The 17,635-nt window shown below is 37.2% G+C and overlaps 3 protein-coding genes across 4 annotated transcripts; all 3 read left to right on the plus strand.

Moving 5' to 3' along the window:
- Positions 1-3,150: 3,150 nt before the first annotated feature.
- On the plus strand, positions 3,151-8,712 carry LOC141724499 (sucrose synthase-like). 2 transcript variants are annotated; one of them, XM_074526662.1, is made up of 14 exons: positions 3,151-3,304; positions 4,143-4,296; positions 4,795-4,921; positions 5,034-5,185; positions 5,286-5,478; positions 5,733-6,068; positions 6,155-6,250; positions 6,354-6,527; positions 6,618-6,734; positions 6,816-6,982; positions 7,082-7,306; positions 7,398-7,961; positions 8,040-8,178; positions 8,371-8,712. In XM_074526662.1, the coding sequence occupies exons 2-14, from the start codon at positions 4,199-4,201 to the stop codon at positions 8,401-8,403; spliced, it is 2,421 nt and encodes an 806-aa protein (XP_074382763.1). In that variant the 5' UTR covers positions 3,151-3,304; positions 4,143-4,198; the 3' UTR covers positions 8,404-8,712. The 2 variants fall into 2 exon arrangements, with proteins under 2 accessions (XP_074382763.1, XP_074382764.1); XM_074526663.1 differs by having other exon boundaries at positions 3,167-3,304; positions 4,146-4,296.
- A 581-nt stretch (positions 8,713-9,293) lies between these two features.
- On the plus strand, positions 9,294-13,119 carry LOC141724500 (sucrose synthase-like). The gene is made up of 10 exons (XM_074526665.1): positions 9,294-9,751; positions 9,863-10,057; positions 10,140-10,475; positions 10,557-10,631; positions 10,753-10,926; positions 11,019-11,135; positions 11,221-11,387; positions 11,462-11,686; positions 11,772-12,260; positions 12,357-13,119. Exons 2-9 carry the CDS (start codon positions 9,989-9,991, stop codon positions 12,190-12,192), a joined length of 1,584 nt encoding a protein of 527 aa, XP_074382766.1. The 5' UTR covers positions 9,294-9,751; positions 9,863-9,988; the 3' UTR covers positions 12,193-12,260; positions 12,357-13,119.
- Positions 13,120-15,653: 2,534 nt separating this feature from the next.
- Positions 15,654-16,172, plus strand: LOC141660383 (uncharacterized). The gene has a single exon (XM_074467366.1). It carries the CDS (start codon positions 15,654-15,656, stop codon positions 16,170-16,172), a length of 519 nt encoding a protein of 172 aa, XP_074323467.1.
- Positions 16,173-17,635: the final 1,463 nt, after the last annotated feature.

Genomic DNA, 17,635 nt, shown 5'->3' on the forward strand with positions numbered 1-17,635 from the left:
ATTACCTTCACAATAAAAATAAATGCGAAATTTTATATATTATGATTAATTATTAAAATTTATTTTAAATAATCTTTTTCATAAATAATCAAACAAACAATTTGTACTTGAACTCGTGTATTATTGCTAATATGTTATTAAATTAGTAATATTAAATAATTAAGAAAATGATATCTGAATCATCATCCGAGTACTCATTTCAGAGTACTTATTTTTTCGGAAAAAAATCAAGTTGAACCGATTTCTGATTCTTACACTTGCATTCAAGTAAAACTGCACATAGCATAATTTGGTGTTGTACATTTAATTTCTACAATTGAATAGCTTCGGATTTATTATATTTTAGAAATTATAGGTGGATTAGAAATAATACCGTTTAAAAGATGATTAGTTTCATCAAAATTTCACTTTATTTTGATCATGAACTTAGAATTTAAGAAAAAAATCCATGAGGCATTAAGGTTGTAATTTAAATTATTTTGACTAAATATTATCGATCAAGAACGTACCTTATCTGCCCTACTCAACAATAATTATGTAAATAAAGTCATGATCAGCTATAATTAAGATTTGGAACACATACTTTAACTTGAAGGAAAATATAATTGGTTTCACCAATAAAATCGATAAATAAATATAAAAACAAAATTAAAAAAAGTTAAGCGTCATCGCGCCCTTGAGGATTTACTGTCCCCAAAATCATCAACTGTTTATTTAAACCTCGTAGCTGATTGGGATAGCTTCAAGCCTTCAACTAAATTTTTCACTATGATACGAGAACGAAGAGTGTGAATTAATTCTAACAACTTTATATAGACATACCAAAATTGGATATCATATATTTCAACTCTTATTTATAATTTTTAAAATAGACCACGGTTGAAGATTAAAAATTCAATAATTTTTTGATAGGTACAGCCTTGATTAATTCCTCAGATTTCATAATAATACATAATATAGTACTGAGTTCCAAAACATGCTCAGATTAATTTTTTATTGTATAACGCTGACTTTGTACATACATTTTAATATGTTTTTATTTAATATTATAAATCATTTTAAAACAGATATAAATCTAAAATAAAAAACTTTTTAAAAATATTACTTCTATAACAATCCGATCAAAAAGTTGCGAATTGGGTGTAAAAAATGAAGCCGGATATACATTTTAAAAAAATGGGGAGAGTATTTGTTTAATTGTAATGGTTGTTTTAACAAAAATCAGAAAACGTGATGAACATGGGAGCGAGAACAGAGACGGTAAATGGTATTAGACTCGTATTAAGCAATTGGTTAGAGCATATGCACCCATGAAAAAATTTTGATCCATCAATTCATTGATAAAATTGATGGAGTCAATTACTGTTCATAATAAATGAACTTTTTAACTCAACTTTTATGCAGCCATATAATTCAATCAATTCATGAATTACTATTTGCTGGACTTAAAAAATGATTTTCAGGAGAGAGAATGGAGGAAAGAGATTGACAAAAACTTAATATACTACTAAAAATAGGTTAGTTTTGGTGTGAATAGTAATTGAAGTCCGTTGATAATTCCATCAAAAATCAAAGGAGAGCTTAATAAATTGATGGAGTATCACAAATGGATGGAATCAATTTACTCCCAATGCATAAAGATTATGTTAAAATTCATTGATTCATTTCATCGATCAAAGTTTTGATCTTCCCGGTGCATATGTTCTTAGCGTGCAATTGTATGAATAAGGACACTGATTTACTAATTTATTAATCCCAATTCCCAGCTGCTTTGCAGATAATAACAGAGTAAAAGGTTTTTAAACTTAAATTTAAAAAAATTATTTGAATTTCCTGTATTTATAAAAATGTCTTTAATTTATATTAAAATTTTATTTTAAATAATTATCTAAAATTAACTTCAAGATCAAATTATCAGGAGTAATATTGTAGTATGTACATGCGTACTTCGTGTGTCAAACCATTTCAAATACTATAATTTAAAAACTCTCATTTTGTATACTTGTAATTTAAACATTTTACAAAATGAATATTTCCGTCAAATAGGCTAACACCGCTAATATTTTACAGCAGCATTTTTGTCTATATATGTCTAAAACAAATTTATACATAAAACAAAATTATTTGTAGGATCAAATGGCATCTAGGAGGAACAAAGTGATAGGAAATTGATGAACACGTCGTCGCCGGATTATGAAAACCCAGATTTCGGTGAGCATGGCAAGCCTTATTAATAGTTAAAATCACTTGATTTTAAATCGTTTTCAATTTATTTTCACTCTAAACATCTAACAAAACTCGTATCCAACATCAAAATTAACAAATAAAAAAAACCGATGAACTATATAATTCGACTTTCACCAAAAACTCCATTAAACTCGATAAAAATCATCACAAAGCATGCATACTCTATTGTTCTTAATTTATATACATCTTCCTTACCCAATTTCTTACTCAATTCGAATAACAAAATTATTAATACTCAATCTCGTCTACAAACCAAATTTAAGAGCATAAGCATAAATCTACCAACTATTTATCGAAACCAAAAACCCACCCTATCTCGTCTAAAACCAAATTTAAGTGTATAAGCATAAATCTACCAACCATTTATCGAAACCAAAAATCCATCCTGAATTTCCAAACAACCCTAAAACTATTCGTTCGCGACATAATCACTGAATTCAAACTACCACACTCACCATAGAAACCTAGAATTGCATTCGGAACAGATGTTTGATGATAATAGAAAAGATGATTAGATAAGGTGTTGATATGTGAGAATAATGATTGATGTTAGTAATGACAATTAATGTTATTATTCCCCGAGAATGCTACCATCATTTTATCTTTTTCGCTGGCGTTATTTTTTGAGTTTGAAACAAAAATACAATTTGTTTGATTTGATTAAGAGGTTGGAGATGAATGTGTAAATTAGGGTTGATTGTAAATAAAATGAATAGTCTATGTGCATGTACAAGATAGAGCCCGTGGTATATATAAATGATTGAAATATTCTTTAAGAAATTTAGTACAAATTAGTACTAAACACAATATTTAATTTAATACTACTTGAAATAATTAATCCCAAAACAATATCCTCATCATACCACTTACTGCTTCAACAAACACAATACTAGCAGTACATTAATTTTTGTGTATATAAAGGGCGGGCATGCCTCTGCTCTTCTCATCACATACCTTCTCGTCTCATTTCATTTCTCTTATTCTCATTTCTTCTCTCCCCCCTTTGTCTTATTTCCATTTTCTTGGGTTAATATATTATTATCAAATATAGAAAAAGGTAATCAATTTTAGTTTCTTGACCCTCAACACCCCCCCCCCCCACAATGTGATGTGTTTGTACTGTAGTTTGCAGTGTAAATGTGATTTTCAGTGACTTAATTTCGCTCCTTTCTACTTTCCTTCTGCAACTTTTCAATTTTAGTAAAGTTTGATAATCTTTTTTCTATTTATGGCTGAATTCATTCTCTCTTTTAAATTTTTTTTTTTATTACAATTTTTATGAAAAGTTGAAGATCTGGGTCACTACAAAATATTATTCACAAGAACCTGGAGTAGCTTAATGCTTAACAAACTTCATGTGGATTAAGATATAAACACACATGTGTATGTATGTATGTATGTAATAGTTTCCTCTGACCTGCCATTGTTTGATGTGTAAAATTTCTCTTTTACTTCACAGCAGGGGTTCAAACATATAAGAGTTTGACCAAGTGGTGGTCATATTATGGTCAAACATATTTCTTGACAAATTCATCATATTCTAGAATCTTATGTTTTGTCTGGGATTTTATTTTTAGATTTCTTGCACAACATTGTAAGAACATTGTCTGTCAGTGGTCCACGTTTCCATTATGTGTTTTGTGTCACTGGCAGACTTTTCCTATTTTATTCATTGAATTTATTTTTGTGTTTTATTTCTTCATTTGAGTAAATATGTATCATCTTGCGTAAGGTGTTTGATTTTTATATCTCAAAGAATTCTGGAACAAATCAAATCAATTTTAGGCGAAGATGTTTGACTTTGTAGCCATTCTCTGTTGCTGGTACTATATAATGATGTGTCTCATGTATCTTAGTTCTCATATGCTCTAACATTTGTTGTTTGCTTTTTTTAGTAGAAATTTGTTGGAGAGTTTTTTATTGGAAGTAGTTTGCAAAGTTTTATTTCATAATGGCTGAACCTGCTCCCACCCGAGTTCACAGCCTCCGGGAACGTCTGGATTCCACTTTGGCAAATCATCGTAACGAAATCTTAATGTTTCTTTCAAGGTATTAATCCCTGTTACTTTAGTATGTGTAAATAGGTTTCTTAAAGTTGTGCTTGTACAAGTTTGCTTAGGAATAATGCACATAACACCACGATCATACCATTTTAAAAGGTTTGTTGTACTTGTGTATGTTTAAGATTGTTTAGAAATGATAAACATGGTACCGCAATCTCAACTTTGTATGTCATAAAATAACACAATTTCATCGGAGATTCTAATTTGATGTCATTGATGCTTGTCTATGAAATGCTCATATGGAAGATGCTCATCTCTTAACTGGTTATAATAATTTTAAAAAAAAAGTCAAAAGATATCTAAATTAGATATGATGGTGCATATCACCTGAAGGAGATGATGGGGATGCGGATCCCAGTCAATAAAAGTCCTGCGGTTTAAACATTGCTATTTTGGACAAATTTTTCAAAAACTGTAGTGTGGTAAAAATGGCCAAAATCTGTTTTTATCCAGTTTCTAATATATGGTGTACTTTGAATTCTAGAATTGAAAGTCATGGACAAGGAATCATGAAACCTCACCAGCTTCTAGCTGAATTTGAAGCAATCAGCAAAGAAGAAAAGTCCAAACTTGAGGACGGTGCCTTTGCAGAAGTTCTCAAGTCTATACAGGTTAGCAAATAGATCAATTAATATTGTGAAAATTGGTTAATTGAGTATTGATGCGCACAAAGAAAGAGACATGTATATATACATCTTAATCAACATTGACCTGTATCTATAGGAAGCCATAATCTCTTCTCCTTGGATAGCGTTAGCTATCCGGCTCAGGCCTGGTGTGTGGGAATATGTAAGAGTCAATGTGCATCAGCTTGTTGTCGAGGAGCTAAGTGTACCCGAATATCTTCAATTTAAAGAGGAGCTTGTCAATGGATTGTACGTACATTTTCCTACTTACCGTGACTTTTGTGTATTTTGTTTTCAAATTTGTATCGAGTCAATGATGTAGTGTATTTAATGATTTGATATAATTCAGAAGCAACGAAAACTTTGTCCTTGAGCTGGATTTTGAACCATTCACAGCTTCTTTCCCTCGCCCCACGCTAACCAAGTCCATTGGGAATGGAGTTGAGTTCCTCAATAGGCATCTCTCTGCAAAAATGTTTCATGACAAGGATAGCATGCACCCACTTCTTGATTTTCTCCGGCTCCACCACTACAACGGAAAGGTACTTAGAACTTAATAACTTTCAGTGCTATCTTTTAACCTCGAGGTGGAGTTTTTATCACATTGCAGTATAATTACAGAGCATTCATGTGCAGGACCAACATATTTTCTGTTCTCATTGAAATGAGCATCTAACACAACACAGATTTTTCCTCACAAAACTTAGTGTAATGGAAATAAATTTAAAATGTGAAGGAATCCCATATGGATTTCAAAAAAACTGTTTAATGTTAATTTCCTTGTTTTCACTACCAGACATTGATGCTGAACAACAGAGTTCAAAATGTGAATGCTCTCCAGTCTATGCTGAGGAAAGCAGGGGTATATCTCTCTACACTCCCACCAGACACACCATACTCTGAATTTGAGCACAAGTTTCAAGAGATTGGTTTTGAAAGAGGGTGGGGTGATAGTGCTGAGCGTGTTACTGAAATGTTTCATATGCTTTTGGACCTTCTGGAGGCCCCTGATGCAAGCACTCTTGAGACATTTTTGGGGAAGATCCCTATGGTATTCAATGTAGTTATTCTCTCGCCTCATGGTTACTTTGCTCAGGAGAATGTTTTGGGGTATCCTGACACTGGTGGCCAGGTATGTTTCCACAAAAAGGTAGTATATATCTCCATTTCTGCTATGACTGCCCATTGTCCTGATTTTTTATTCCTTCACTGTATTAGGTTGTCTACATTTTGGATCAAGTTCCTGCATTGGAGCGAGAGATGATTAAGCGTATAAAAGAGCAAGGACTGGATATCGTACCTCGCATTCTAATTGTTAGTTGCATGATTTTTTTGATATTTTTTTTCTTGCCCAATTATACTTTCCTTTGTTTTATGGGGTGCATTTCATCAATACAAATTTTGTTACTGTACTCAGGTGACACGTCTTCTGCCGGATGCAGTAGGTACAACATGCAATCAGCGCCTTGAGAAAGTTTATGGAGCTGAACATTCACACATTCTTCGAGTACCCTTCAGAACTGAAAAGGGAATTTTGCGCAAATGGATATCCCGCTTCGAAGTTTGGCCATATATTGAGACATTTACAGAGGTTACTATCACAAATATTTCATTTTCTCATTTTTGGTCAGTTCTCCACATAATAAAGTAACCTGAGCATTTTGATCTGTACACCTTTAAGGATGTTGCAAAAGAAATGGCACTAGAGTTGCAGGCCAAGCCAGATTTGGTTATTGGCAATTATAGTGAGGGTAATCTTGTTGCATCTTTGCTAGCACACAAATTAGGTGTTACCCAGGTAAGAGCCTAGATTCATAAATAAGATATATTCAATACATTTTGTTCAAATCTTGTTTTATAATAGTGTCACTTGTTGCAGTGCACCATTGCTCATGCTTTAGAGAAAACAAAATATCCTGATTCGGACATCTATTGGGAGAAATTTGATAAAAAGTATCACTTCTCCAGTCAGTTCACAGCTGATCTTATTGCGATGAATCATACTGATTTCATCATTACCAGTACATTCCAGGAGATAGCTGGAAGGTAGTACATAACTCAATTTGTTTACTGTTACTAAATATATTTATTTACAGGATGCATCTTTAACTATAAGTTCTGTTTTGTTGTTTTTAAATATTGTAGCAAGGATACCATTGGACAGTATGAGAGTCATACTGCCTTTACGATGCCTGGACTGTACCGCGTTGTCCATGGGATAGATGTATTCGACCCAAAATTTAACATTGTCTCACCAGGTGCAGACACATCCGTCTATTTCTCGTACACGGAGAAGGAAAAGAGGCTTACAGCACTTCACCCCGAGATAGAGGACCTTCTCTATAGTTCGGTTGAGAATGAAGAACACCTGTAATTTTCCTCTTTCTCACTAGTGCACACATTTTAGCCTAAATTATATAGCATGTAACTGGATTTTTGTTGTTGTTGTTGTCAATGTCAGGTGTGTAATAAAGGATAAAAATAAGCCTATACTGTTCACCATGGCAAGGTTGGATAATGTGAAGAACTTAACAGGATTTGTTGAGTGGTACGCTAAAAATCCCAAGCTACGTGAGTTGGTCAACCTTGTAGTTGTTGGAGGAGACCGAAGGAAGGAATCAAAGGATTTGGAAGAACAAGCACAAATGAAGAAAATGTATGAGCTTATTGACACCTACAAGTTGAATGGTCAATTCAGATGGATCTCTTCTCAGATGAACCGTCTGAGGAATGGTGAACTTTATCGTTATATAGCCGACACACGGGGTGCTTTCGTGCAACCTGCATTTTATGAGGCTTTCGGTTTGACTGTTGTTGAGGCCATGACCTGCGGTTTGCCAACATTTGCAACTGTTTACGGTGGTCCAGCTGAGATTATTGTTCATGGAAAATCTGGTTTCCACATTGATCCTTATCATGGTGACCAAGTGGCGGAGCTCCTTGTTAGTTTCTTCGAGAAGTGCAAGACTGAACCATCTCATTGGGAGACTATTTCAGCTGGTGGCCTGAAACGTATCCAGGAGAAGTAAGCCCAAAGTCATTCTGATGTTTTTATTGGCTAGCTAATGACCTCATATCACCAACAATCTATTTGTTTTCATAGATACACTTGGCAAATCTACTCTGAAAGGCTATTGACATTGGCCGGGGTATACGGATTCTGGAAACATGTCTCCAAGCTTGATCGCCTTGAGATCCGTCGTTATCTTGAAATGTTTTATGCTCTTAAGTATCGCCAGTTGGTGAGTTTCTTTCGTTGTTCAATAATTCTTTACATGCTGCATCCTGTTCCACTATTTGTATGGTAGCAACACTTTGCTCCCAAGTTTCCAATTTTTTTATGCTTTTAATTGTTAAAATGTTGTTACATTGTTCTATATTTTTGTAACATTCTTCTAAAGAAGTTTTCGATTTTTGGATGCTTTGCTTTTCAGGCCGAATCAGTTCCACTTGCAGTTGATGAGTAGAAGCCAACAAGACTCATCATGCTCTTCAGGCAGAGTTTGGCAAGGTTTTCAATATAACAGAAAAAAATGAGATTCTGATGAAGAGGATTCTGTTTTTTCTTGTGTCTTTTCTCCCTCTTGTGTTTTGATTGAGCTTTTAACCAACCCCTGTTAGTTTTGGTAGAAATTTAGTTGCACCTTTGTTTGTTGATGATGTTAATACCGGGGGTTCTGGTTCGGTGGTTCCTTTTTCTTGTGTTGCTGGAAGATTTGGAGTTCGAACTTCTGTATTCTCAGAATTAAATAAATATTAAATTTCAGTATTTTCTACGTCATGTATTTGCTTTGAATTGTCCGAAACAAATAACAAAAATATCAATTCTGAAATTAAATTATGGCAAATGGAACACCGTTCTGGTTATAGGCGCAAACGAACGAGCCAAACCGAGTTTAATAACTGAGCCCAAGACGATGTTCAAGCTCGGCTAGTTTATAAACGAACCGAGCCCAAATTTGTTCACGAACCGAGCTGAGTCGAACTCGACTCGAGTCGAGTTGTTCATTAATAGTTAGCATATATTTTTTAATCGATCAATCTTAAAGTATATAACTTATAATTTTTCAATTTGTATCGAGATTAAATACTATTTCTGTTCTGAATGGAGTGCACAGCCTCCGTGAACGTCTGGATTCAACTTTGTCTAATCATCGCAACAAAATCTTTCTTGTCAAGGTACTATTAATCATCTCATGCTATTATTCGCAATTATGTATACTTCTTTTGTGTGTATTCATGCTTCCTCAGTTTATTTTATTAATTTGTAATTTAATATTTTTAACAAATTGGTTCATTAACTAAACTATAGAATCGAAAGTCATCATGGAAACGGAATCTTAAAACCACACCAGCTTTTGTGTGAGTTTGAAGCAATCAGCAAAACAGACAAGCTCAAACTAGAAGATGCCTGTTAGAATAATTTCATTCTCTAACACCTTAAAATTTTAGAGTAATTGGTTCCTTGACATGGTATCAGAGCTTAGGCTGACGGGAGAACTAAGGTTTGATTCCCAGCCACCCCCAACATTCTCACAATTTAATGTGTTTCACTCTTCGACCCATAAATGGGGGGAGTGTTAAATATATGATCCTGTTGGGGCCTTCCTCTAATACCTTAGCCACTCATCTAAAACCTTTCTAGAAGTTCTCAAGTCTACACAGGTTATAGTCTACACAGGTGAGGGTAGCACTTGCTATCCGGCTCAGACCTGGTGTGTGGGAATATGTAAGACTTAATGTCCATCAGCTTGTTGTTGAGGAACTTACTGTGCCTGATTATCTTAACATCAAAGAGGAACTTGTCAATGCATCGTATGTTTGATTCTCTTTTTACTAATCTTTATTTTTTTTGTTATTGGTTCTAAATTAGTGTCTAGTCAATGGGATGAAGATTCTATACAATGATACTTTTGATTTGTGCAGAAGCAATGGCAACTTAGTCCTGGAGCTAGATTTTGCTCCCTTAACTGCTTCTATTCCTCGCCCAACACGCTTACCAAGTCAATTGGAAATGGTGTTGAGTTTCTCAACAGGCATCTCTCGGCAAAAATGTTCCATGACAAGGACAGCATGCACCCACTTTTTGATTTTCTCAGACTCCATCATCACAACGGCAGGGTACTTATTACACACTAAAACACTTATTATACGATTGAAAACACAGTGTATTGAGGAAATATAAATTTGTGATTTCCTGCAGACGTTGATGCTAAATAACAGAGTTCAAACTGTTAATGGTCTCCAAGCTGTGCTCAGGGAAGCTGGGGAATATCTCTCTAAACTCCCATCAGACACACCATACTCTGAATTTGAGCACAAGTTCCAAGAGATTGGTTTCGAGTGGGGTTGGGGTGATACTGCTGAACATGTTTCTGAAATGTTTTATATGCTTCTGGATCTTCTTGGGGCCCCTGATGCATGCACTCTTGAGACATTTTTAAGGAAGATTCCAATGGTCTTCAATGTTGTTATTCTCTCCCCTCATGGTTACTTTGCTCAAGAGAATGTCTTGGGATACCCTGACCCTGGTGGCCAGGTGAGTAATTACAGAGAGATCAAACATATATTTCTATTTCTATGTACGTTGATTTTCTAATTTGATCACCTTCTCCTCCAGGTTGTCTACATTTTGGATCAAGTTCCTGCAATGGAACGTGAGCAAGGACTTGATATCATGCCTCGCATATTAATTGTTAGTGTGCATGATTTTTTGCTGATTCTTTACTAGTATCCTGTCACATCCTTTATTGCTCTTTCCATTTCTTTCTTATCCAAGCTTTCTTTCTTAGTACTAGATATTGCTTTGTGCTCAGGTGACATGCCTTCTGCTAGATGCAGTAGGTACCACTTGCAATTTGCGCCTTGAGAAAGTGTTTGGAGCTGACCACTCGTATATACTTCGAGTACCCTTTAGAACCGAGAAGGGCATTTTACGCAAATGGATCTCACGCTTTGAAGTTTGGCCCTACATGGAGACTTTCACAGAGGTGACACACAATAGTCCTTCATTTCTCCATGATATGTTGGGTTCTGCATTAATATCTAGTTGTCTAAGATTTTAAACTTGTACAATTTCCAGGATGTTGCCAAAGAAATTGCATTAGAGTTGCAGGCCAAGCCAGATTTGATTATTGGCAACTACAGTGAGGGAAATCTTGTTGCATCATTGCTAGCTAACAAATTAGGTGTTACCCAGGTATGAACCTAGAATTATGTGTTTGGACCGCAACTACATGCTTGATTGACTCTTGTCTTATATATGTTAGTGTTATTTTATACAGTGTACTATTGCTCATGCTTTAGAGAAAACAAAAAACCCTGATTCTGACATTTATTGGGAAAAAATTGATAAGAAGTATCACTTCTCTAGTCAGTTTACAGCTGATCTCATTGCGATGAATCATACCGATTTTATCATCACCAGTACATTCCAGGAGATAGCTGGAAGGTAGTAAACAATTAATTAAATTTATTTATCAAGTGGATCTTTAAGTGTATATGGCATGATTTCTATCTTTGTAGTCAGGATACAGTTGGACAGTATGAGAGTCATACTGCCTTTGCCATGCCTGGATTGTACCGAGTTGTCCACGGGATAGATGTATTCGATCCAAAATTCAATATTGTGTCACCTGGTGCAGACACGTCTGTCTATTACCCTTACACAGAAAAGAAAAGGAGGCTGACAGCACTTCACCCTGAAATTGAGGACCTTCTTTTTAATTCACTCGAAAATAAAGAGCACATGTAATTTCCGTATTACTTGTCAATACAGTTCTTCTACATTGGATGGAATCTGATGTGAAATACATTTTTGTTTTGTCAAATGCAGTTGTGTCTTAAAAGACAGGAATAAGCCTATACTGTTCATTATGTCAAGGTTGGATAATGTGAAGAACTTGACAGGAATTGTTGAGTTGCATGCTAAGAATACCAAGCTACGTGAATTGGTTAACCTTCTAGTTGTTGGCGGAGACCGAATGAAGGATTCAAAGGATTTGGAAGAACAAGCACAGATGAAGAAAATGTGTGAACTTTATCGTTGCATAGCTGATACCAAGGGCGGTTTTGTGCAACCTGCATTCTATGAGGCTTTTGGTTTGACTGTTATTGAAGCAATGACTTGTGGTTTGCCAACGTTTGCAACCCTCCATGGTGGTCCAGCTGAGATCATTGTTCATGGGCAGTCTGGTTTCCATATTGACCCTTATCATGGCGAGCAAGCAGCTAAGATCCTTGTTAATTTCTTCTAGAGGTGCAAGATTGATCCTTCGCACTGGGAGACTATTTCAGCTAGAGGGCTGAAACGCATCCAGGAGAAGTAAGCACACAAGTCTTTCCATATAAAATTATGTTACTTGTGTATTCTAGTTAGCCTCATGATGTTAAATGAACACAATGTGTTCTTATTCTGTAGATACACTTGGGAAATCTACTCGGAGAGGTTGTTGACCTTGGGCGGAGTTTATGGATTTTGGAAGCATGTCTCCAAGCTTGATCGCATAGAGATCCGTCGTTATCTTGAAATGTTTTGTGGTCTTAAGTATCGCAGCTTGGTGAGTTTCCTATTGTTCAATTTCCTACAAGTTGACTCACATGATACTTGGTTCGTAAAGTTTTTATAGCTTGAATATATAGTTGTCATGTTCTTCCGTTCCCGTGAAGACTACTTACTTCTAAGGGGGTTTGCTTTCTTACTTGTGATTAGTACTCTTCTAAAGAACTGTTTATCGTCCTTGTCATAGCAAGCAATGATGTCCCCATAAATATTGACATGACCACAAGATTTACGCTTCCAAACAAGACGTACAACAGCATAGGAGAACATAGTATAATCAACACCAACGAAACTCCTTGTCCTTGTTACCCCTTAACAACTGATCACCAAAGTCGCCTATCAAACCAAGGCCTTTGACGGTTCATCAATTCCAATGCTTGATTCATATAATTTTCACACGCCCCATCAACCAACTAATATGAGAAACCACATCCCTGGGTCTAACAGCAGGGTAACAAGTTGCTTCCACGAGACATCAAGTATGCGTCATCCTTCTCACGACTGAAGATGTTACACCACCCATCTGCTCAATAATTATCAACACATCCATTCATATTCACCTCCTTACCATTTGGGCCAGCAATAAATAGCCAAAACACCTCTACAAGGTGTGATGCTTAACATCTGGGACTGCCAGCCTGACAAAAAAATAAAGAGATATGTTGAATTAGATTTAGATGGCACCACAAATAGCATAAAAGAAGAATATATATATATATATATATATATATATATATATCTTCTAAGAATATAAAAGTGTGAGTTCATAAAAGATAAAATTCTTCTATTCACACAAAACAGAGCTATACAAAAAGGTTTGCTTATGTTCAGGCCCTAGTAACTGGGAGTATGTCGGGAAGCAACACCGAAACACTGGAATTCATGAAAGAGCATGCTAGGTGTACATAATTTTGTATATAATGACATGATAATTGATGTGGAGTGTTTTAATTGAGCTTGTTACCTACATGTCATTATTTATAAAATTTTATACAAAATTAATTCTATACAACAAGCATTTTCAGATAAGAAAACAAAGAGTAAAACACACAGAAGACAAGTGTAAACAGGAAAATACACTAGCAACCACTAGCATCCCACGTAATTACATCCATAATCAATTATTGTTAGCTTACTGAGCACAAAGTCACTCTACATTAAGAACATGAGGAGAATGACTAGTGTAGGATCAGAAACGATCTACCTATATATGTGTAACTAGTAATGAATTAGCGTAGATGGAACATAGAGCATATGTTACAGACTGCTTCCCCACATTGTAGAGAATTAGAACAGTTAATTACATCATTGTATTGATAAAGAAAAGGGCATGTCGTTAATAGACACTACAATACTTCCTTTTGGACCTACGTAGATGGGCCCAAAGATATATAGGAAAATAGTATTGTAACTCTTTATTAAAAGGCCCAAGAAACCCACATTGTAAAAAAAAGCTCATTTTGGACTATCTATAAATATAAGGGTTTAATCCCATTTGAAGGGGTTGACTAATTGATTAAAGAAAGAGCTCCTAAAAGATTAAGTCTTATGTATTAAATAACATTCGAGACTTAACATTTGGCGCTAGAAGGAGGGGTCTTGTTTTAAAAAAGCCAACCAAGAAATGATTGTTAAAGAAATTGATCTGGAAACCGCCGGACCAACTCAGGTGAAACAACAAGCTGTTGAGACCACCACCGTCCACAAAGATCACGGTGACCAAGAGCCACCCAAGCAATCGACTTTGAAGCCGAAATGTTTCTTTCCCCCCGTGGAAGGTGCTTCACAAGATCAACGTTAAATTTAATGAGCTCAGATCGACGAGACAAGAAGAGAAAGTTTAAATCTGACCAGCGAGTAAGAATTCAAACAGCCAAAGTCAAAAAAGTCCTGTCGAGCGACATGCGTCTCCATCTCGAGAAAGTTGAAAGGTCGAGGGCCCATAATGAGGAAGATCTGGAAGTCATCCCTCGATCTAAAGACGAAGATTTATCTCTGTCTGAAGAAGAGCTCGAATCTCTCGAGCGCGAGACTGTGATCCTCCAAGCCAAACTCGAGCGACAGAGAGAGATTCACCGCCTTCGCCGAGAACTTTAACAAGCGTCGATTAGAAATCAAAATGAGGAAATCTACGACGAGGATGACGATGTCGACTACGAGTATGAGCCTTCAGCAGAATCGACTTACTCGCAATCACGCGAACGTCGACAGCGCACGGTATCGACAACCGATGTTCCAAAGCGAACTGAATCCACAGATTCTATTTCCCATGAAGAATTTTCCAAAATGCAAGAAGAAATGGCACAGATGCGTGCTTTAATGCGTAATCAGTCGGGTTTCGAGACTGTCAGCGAGAGGCCTTTGTCCCTGGTTCTTGAAAAAGCACGCATCGACAGGACGTTAAAAATGTCGGCCCTCGACCATTTCGACGGTTCATCGGACTCATTGGCATTTCTCATTACTTTTGACGGTCGCATGACCTTCTTCGGCCACTCTGAAATCGCCCGGTGCCAATTTTTCTCCACTTGTCTCCAAGGCACAGCTCTTCGATGGTACAACAATCTGCCAGCACGATCTATTGATTCATGGACCATGCTAAAAAGCAAATTTCAGGCCCGTTTCTCCAACAACTATAAATGAATAAAAGTCACGGGCTTCCTTAATGACAATGCACTAACGTTCAGGAGAAAGTCTCCGAAGTTTCCTGACTAGATTCAGAGAAGAAATAACAGAAATTCCAGATCTAATTGAACAGATGACAGTCAATTTCCTAACAGCAGGTACCGAAAAATCACACCATGGTCTGCTCCTAGAAGAAATCTTTGAAAAAGGCCAAAAACCTTACAATCAGCATTTCAAATCATAGAACATCGCATGATGCTCCAAGAGGCAGTGAGCTGCATCCAGTCTCCTAGACGCTCCTCTAGATACGAACGGCGACGCGGCTATAGCCCGCGATCCCCCTTGTGTGACAGATGCTAGGAGCGTCGAAGGTCGCCCCCAAGTCGGACAGTTGACCGTTCGGCAAGAGGTAGAAAAGACAGGGGTTGGCAACCCCAAAGTCGACTAGAAAAGGAATTCACCAAGCTTAACGCGGAAAAAACGACCATTTTGGCAGTCCTGAAAACAGAACCAGATTATCGTCCGCCTAGACCAATGAAACCGGGGCGTCCTTCGAGCTCTAAATACTGTGATTATCATGAGGATACAGGCCACACGACTGAACAATGTTTCCAACTCAGTAATCTTATCGAAGGAAAAATTCACCGGGGGCAGCTTATGCATCATGTGCGACAGGATGATTCCCCTCGACGTCGCCAGAGATATGAAAATGATTGGGTTATCGATGTTATTTTTGGGGGCATTGCCGCTGGAGGGTTGTCCCATAATTCCCAAAAAAGTTATGCTCGAGAGGTGTTAAGTGTCAATTCGTCGACGGCTAAACGCTCCAGAATGAACCCTTCTCCTATTATCTCCTTCTCGGATGATGATTATCGCCCTGATCTCATCGAGGGCCATCAGAACGCCCTTGTCATCACAACTCGGGTGGGAAACAACACGGTTAAAAAGATGCTGGTTGACAATGGCAGTTCTGTGGACGTTCTATATCACCATGCCTTCTCCCGGGTGGACCTCGGAGATCGGCGCCTAGAGAATGCTTGTACTCCTCTATAAGGATTTACCGGGAACGAGGTACACGTGGTAGGAACCTTCGACATGCCGGTACTTTTTGGGTCTCCCCATGCCAAATTTGGAAATGGTCAAGTTTCATGTGATCAGCGCATCCTCTAGTTTCAACGCAATATTGGGCCGAACGACGATCACCGCCCTTCGAGCTATCACTTCCATCTTCCATTTGAAAATAAAGTTTCCTACAGACTTTGGTATAGGAGAAGTGGTGGGTGATCAAGCAACAGCTAGGCCGTGCTACCTAACCACTATTTCTCCAAGGAAAAAGACAGATGAAGATTTAGAGGTCAACCAAGTGCTCGACATCGACCCAAGGGAATTGGTCGATACACCTACGAGTAATTCATGCTCTCCTGTTGAAGAAACTGAGGATAATGAAGTGTTTGAAGGAAACCATGATAAAACTACAAGAATTGGCAAGAATTTTCCCGAAGATCTCAAGAGAGAAATCACGAACCTTATCAGGAAATTTTCTGAGGTCGTAGCATGACACTCGCTACACATCAGTAAGGACATCAGGTGTGTGCGACAAAAGCACCGAATATTCTCTGCCGAGAAGAGAGCCGCTATCGACCAAGAGGTCGATCGGCTACTCGAAACCGGTTTCATCGAACCAGTGTAATTTCCCACATGGATATCAAACGTGGTCCTGGTCAAGAAAAACAACAGGAAGTGGAGAATGTGCATTGATTACTCGGATGTTAATAGGGCTTGCCCCAAGGATTTTTACCCTTTGCCGAATATCGACCAACTCATTGATGCTACTGCGGGAAATGAACTCCTCTCTTTTATGGACGCCTTTTCAGGATATAATCAAATTAGAATGGACTTCCAATATTGGAAACAAACTGCGTTCATCACGCACAGGGGAGTCTTTGGGTACAAGGTAATGCCTTTCGGTTTAATCAATGCGGGTGCCACATTTCAACAGATGATAAATAAAATATTCTCCTCACAAATAGGAAGGAACATGCTGATATATGTCGATGACATGATTACAAAATCCAAAGTTTCCTCAGATCATGTGACAGACCTTCGTGAAACATTTGAAAATGCGAGAGCTAACAATATGCGACTAAACCCGGCCAAGTGCTCGTTCGGCCTTACGGCGGGCAAATTCCTAGGATTCCTAGTCACTCAGAGAAGCATCGAGGCGGATCCAGCTCAGATAAGAGCAATCTTGGAAATAGAAAACCCAAGATCTGTCAAGGACCTACAAAAACTTACCGGATGTATAGCTGCGCTTCGAAGGTTCATCCCTCAATCCTCGAAGAGATGCCTCCCTTTTTTTCTTTGCAATGAAAAAGCTTCCAAATCCCCGCATTTCGAGTGGAATGATGATTGTGAAAAAAAATTCGTAGAGCTAAAAACATTCTTGACGAATCCTCCAGTTCTCACTCGGCCCTTAGCTGGCGAGCCGTTACGAGTATATCTCTCTGCCTCCGATG

The sequence above is a fragment of the Apium graveolens genome, chromosome 5, assembly GCF_009905375.1.
Source record: "Apium graveolens cultivar Ventura chromosome 5, ASM990537v1, whole genome shotgun sequence".
Taxonomy (NCBI): Eukaryota; Viridiplantae; Streptophyta; class Magnoliopsida; order Apiales; family Apiaceae; genus Apium; species Apium graveolens.

Bases quoted from the DNA above. Each gene is read 5' to 3' on its own strand.
- LOC141724499 (XM_074526662.1), top strand. From the start codon at position 4,199: ATGGCTGAACCTGCTCCCACCCGAGTTCACAGCCTCCGGGAACGTCTG. The intron at 4,922-5,033 runs GTTAGCAAATAG...CTGTATCTATAG, and splicing joins AAGTTCTCAAGTCTATACAG to GAAGCCATAATCTCTTCTCC. The intron at 7,962-8,039 runs GTAAGCCCAAAG...TTGTTTTCATAG, and splicing joins CTGAAACGTATCCAGGAGAA to ATACACTTGGCAAATCTACT.
- LOC141724500 (XM_074526665.1), top strand. From the start codon at position 9,989: ATGTTCCATGACAAGGACAGCATGCACCCACTTTTTGATTTTCTCAGA. The intron at 11,136-11,220 runs GTATGAACCTAG...TATTTTATACAG, and splicing joins ACAAATTAGGTGTTACCCAG to TGTACTATTGCTCATGCTTT. The intron at 11,388-11,461 runs GTAGTAAACAAT...CTATCTTTGTAG, and splicing joins TTCCAGGAGATAGCTGGAAG to TCAGGATACAGTTGGACAGT.
- LOC141660383 (XM_074467366.1), top strand. From the start codon at position 15,654: ATGAAACCGGGGCGTCCTTCGAGCTCTAAATACTGTGATTATCATGAG.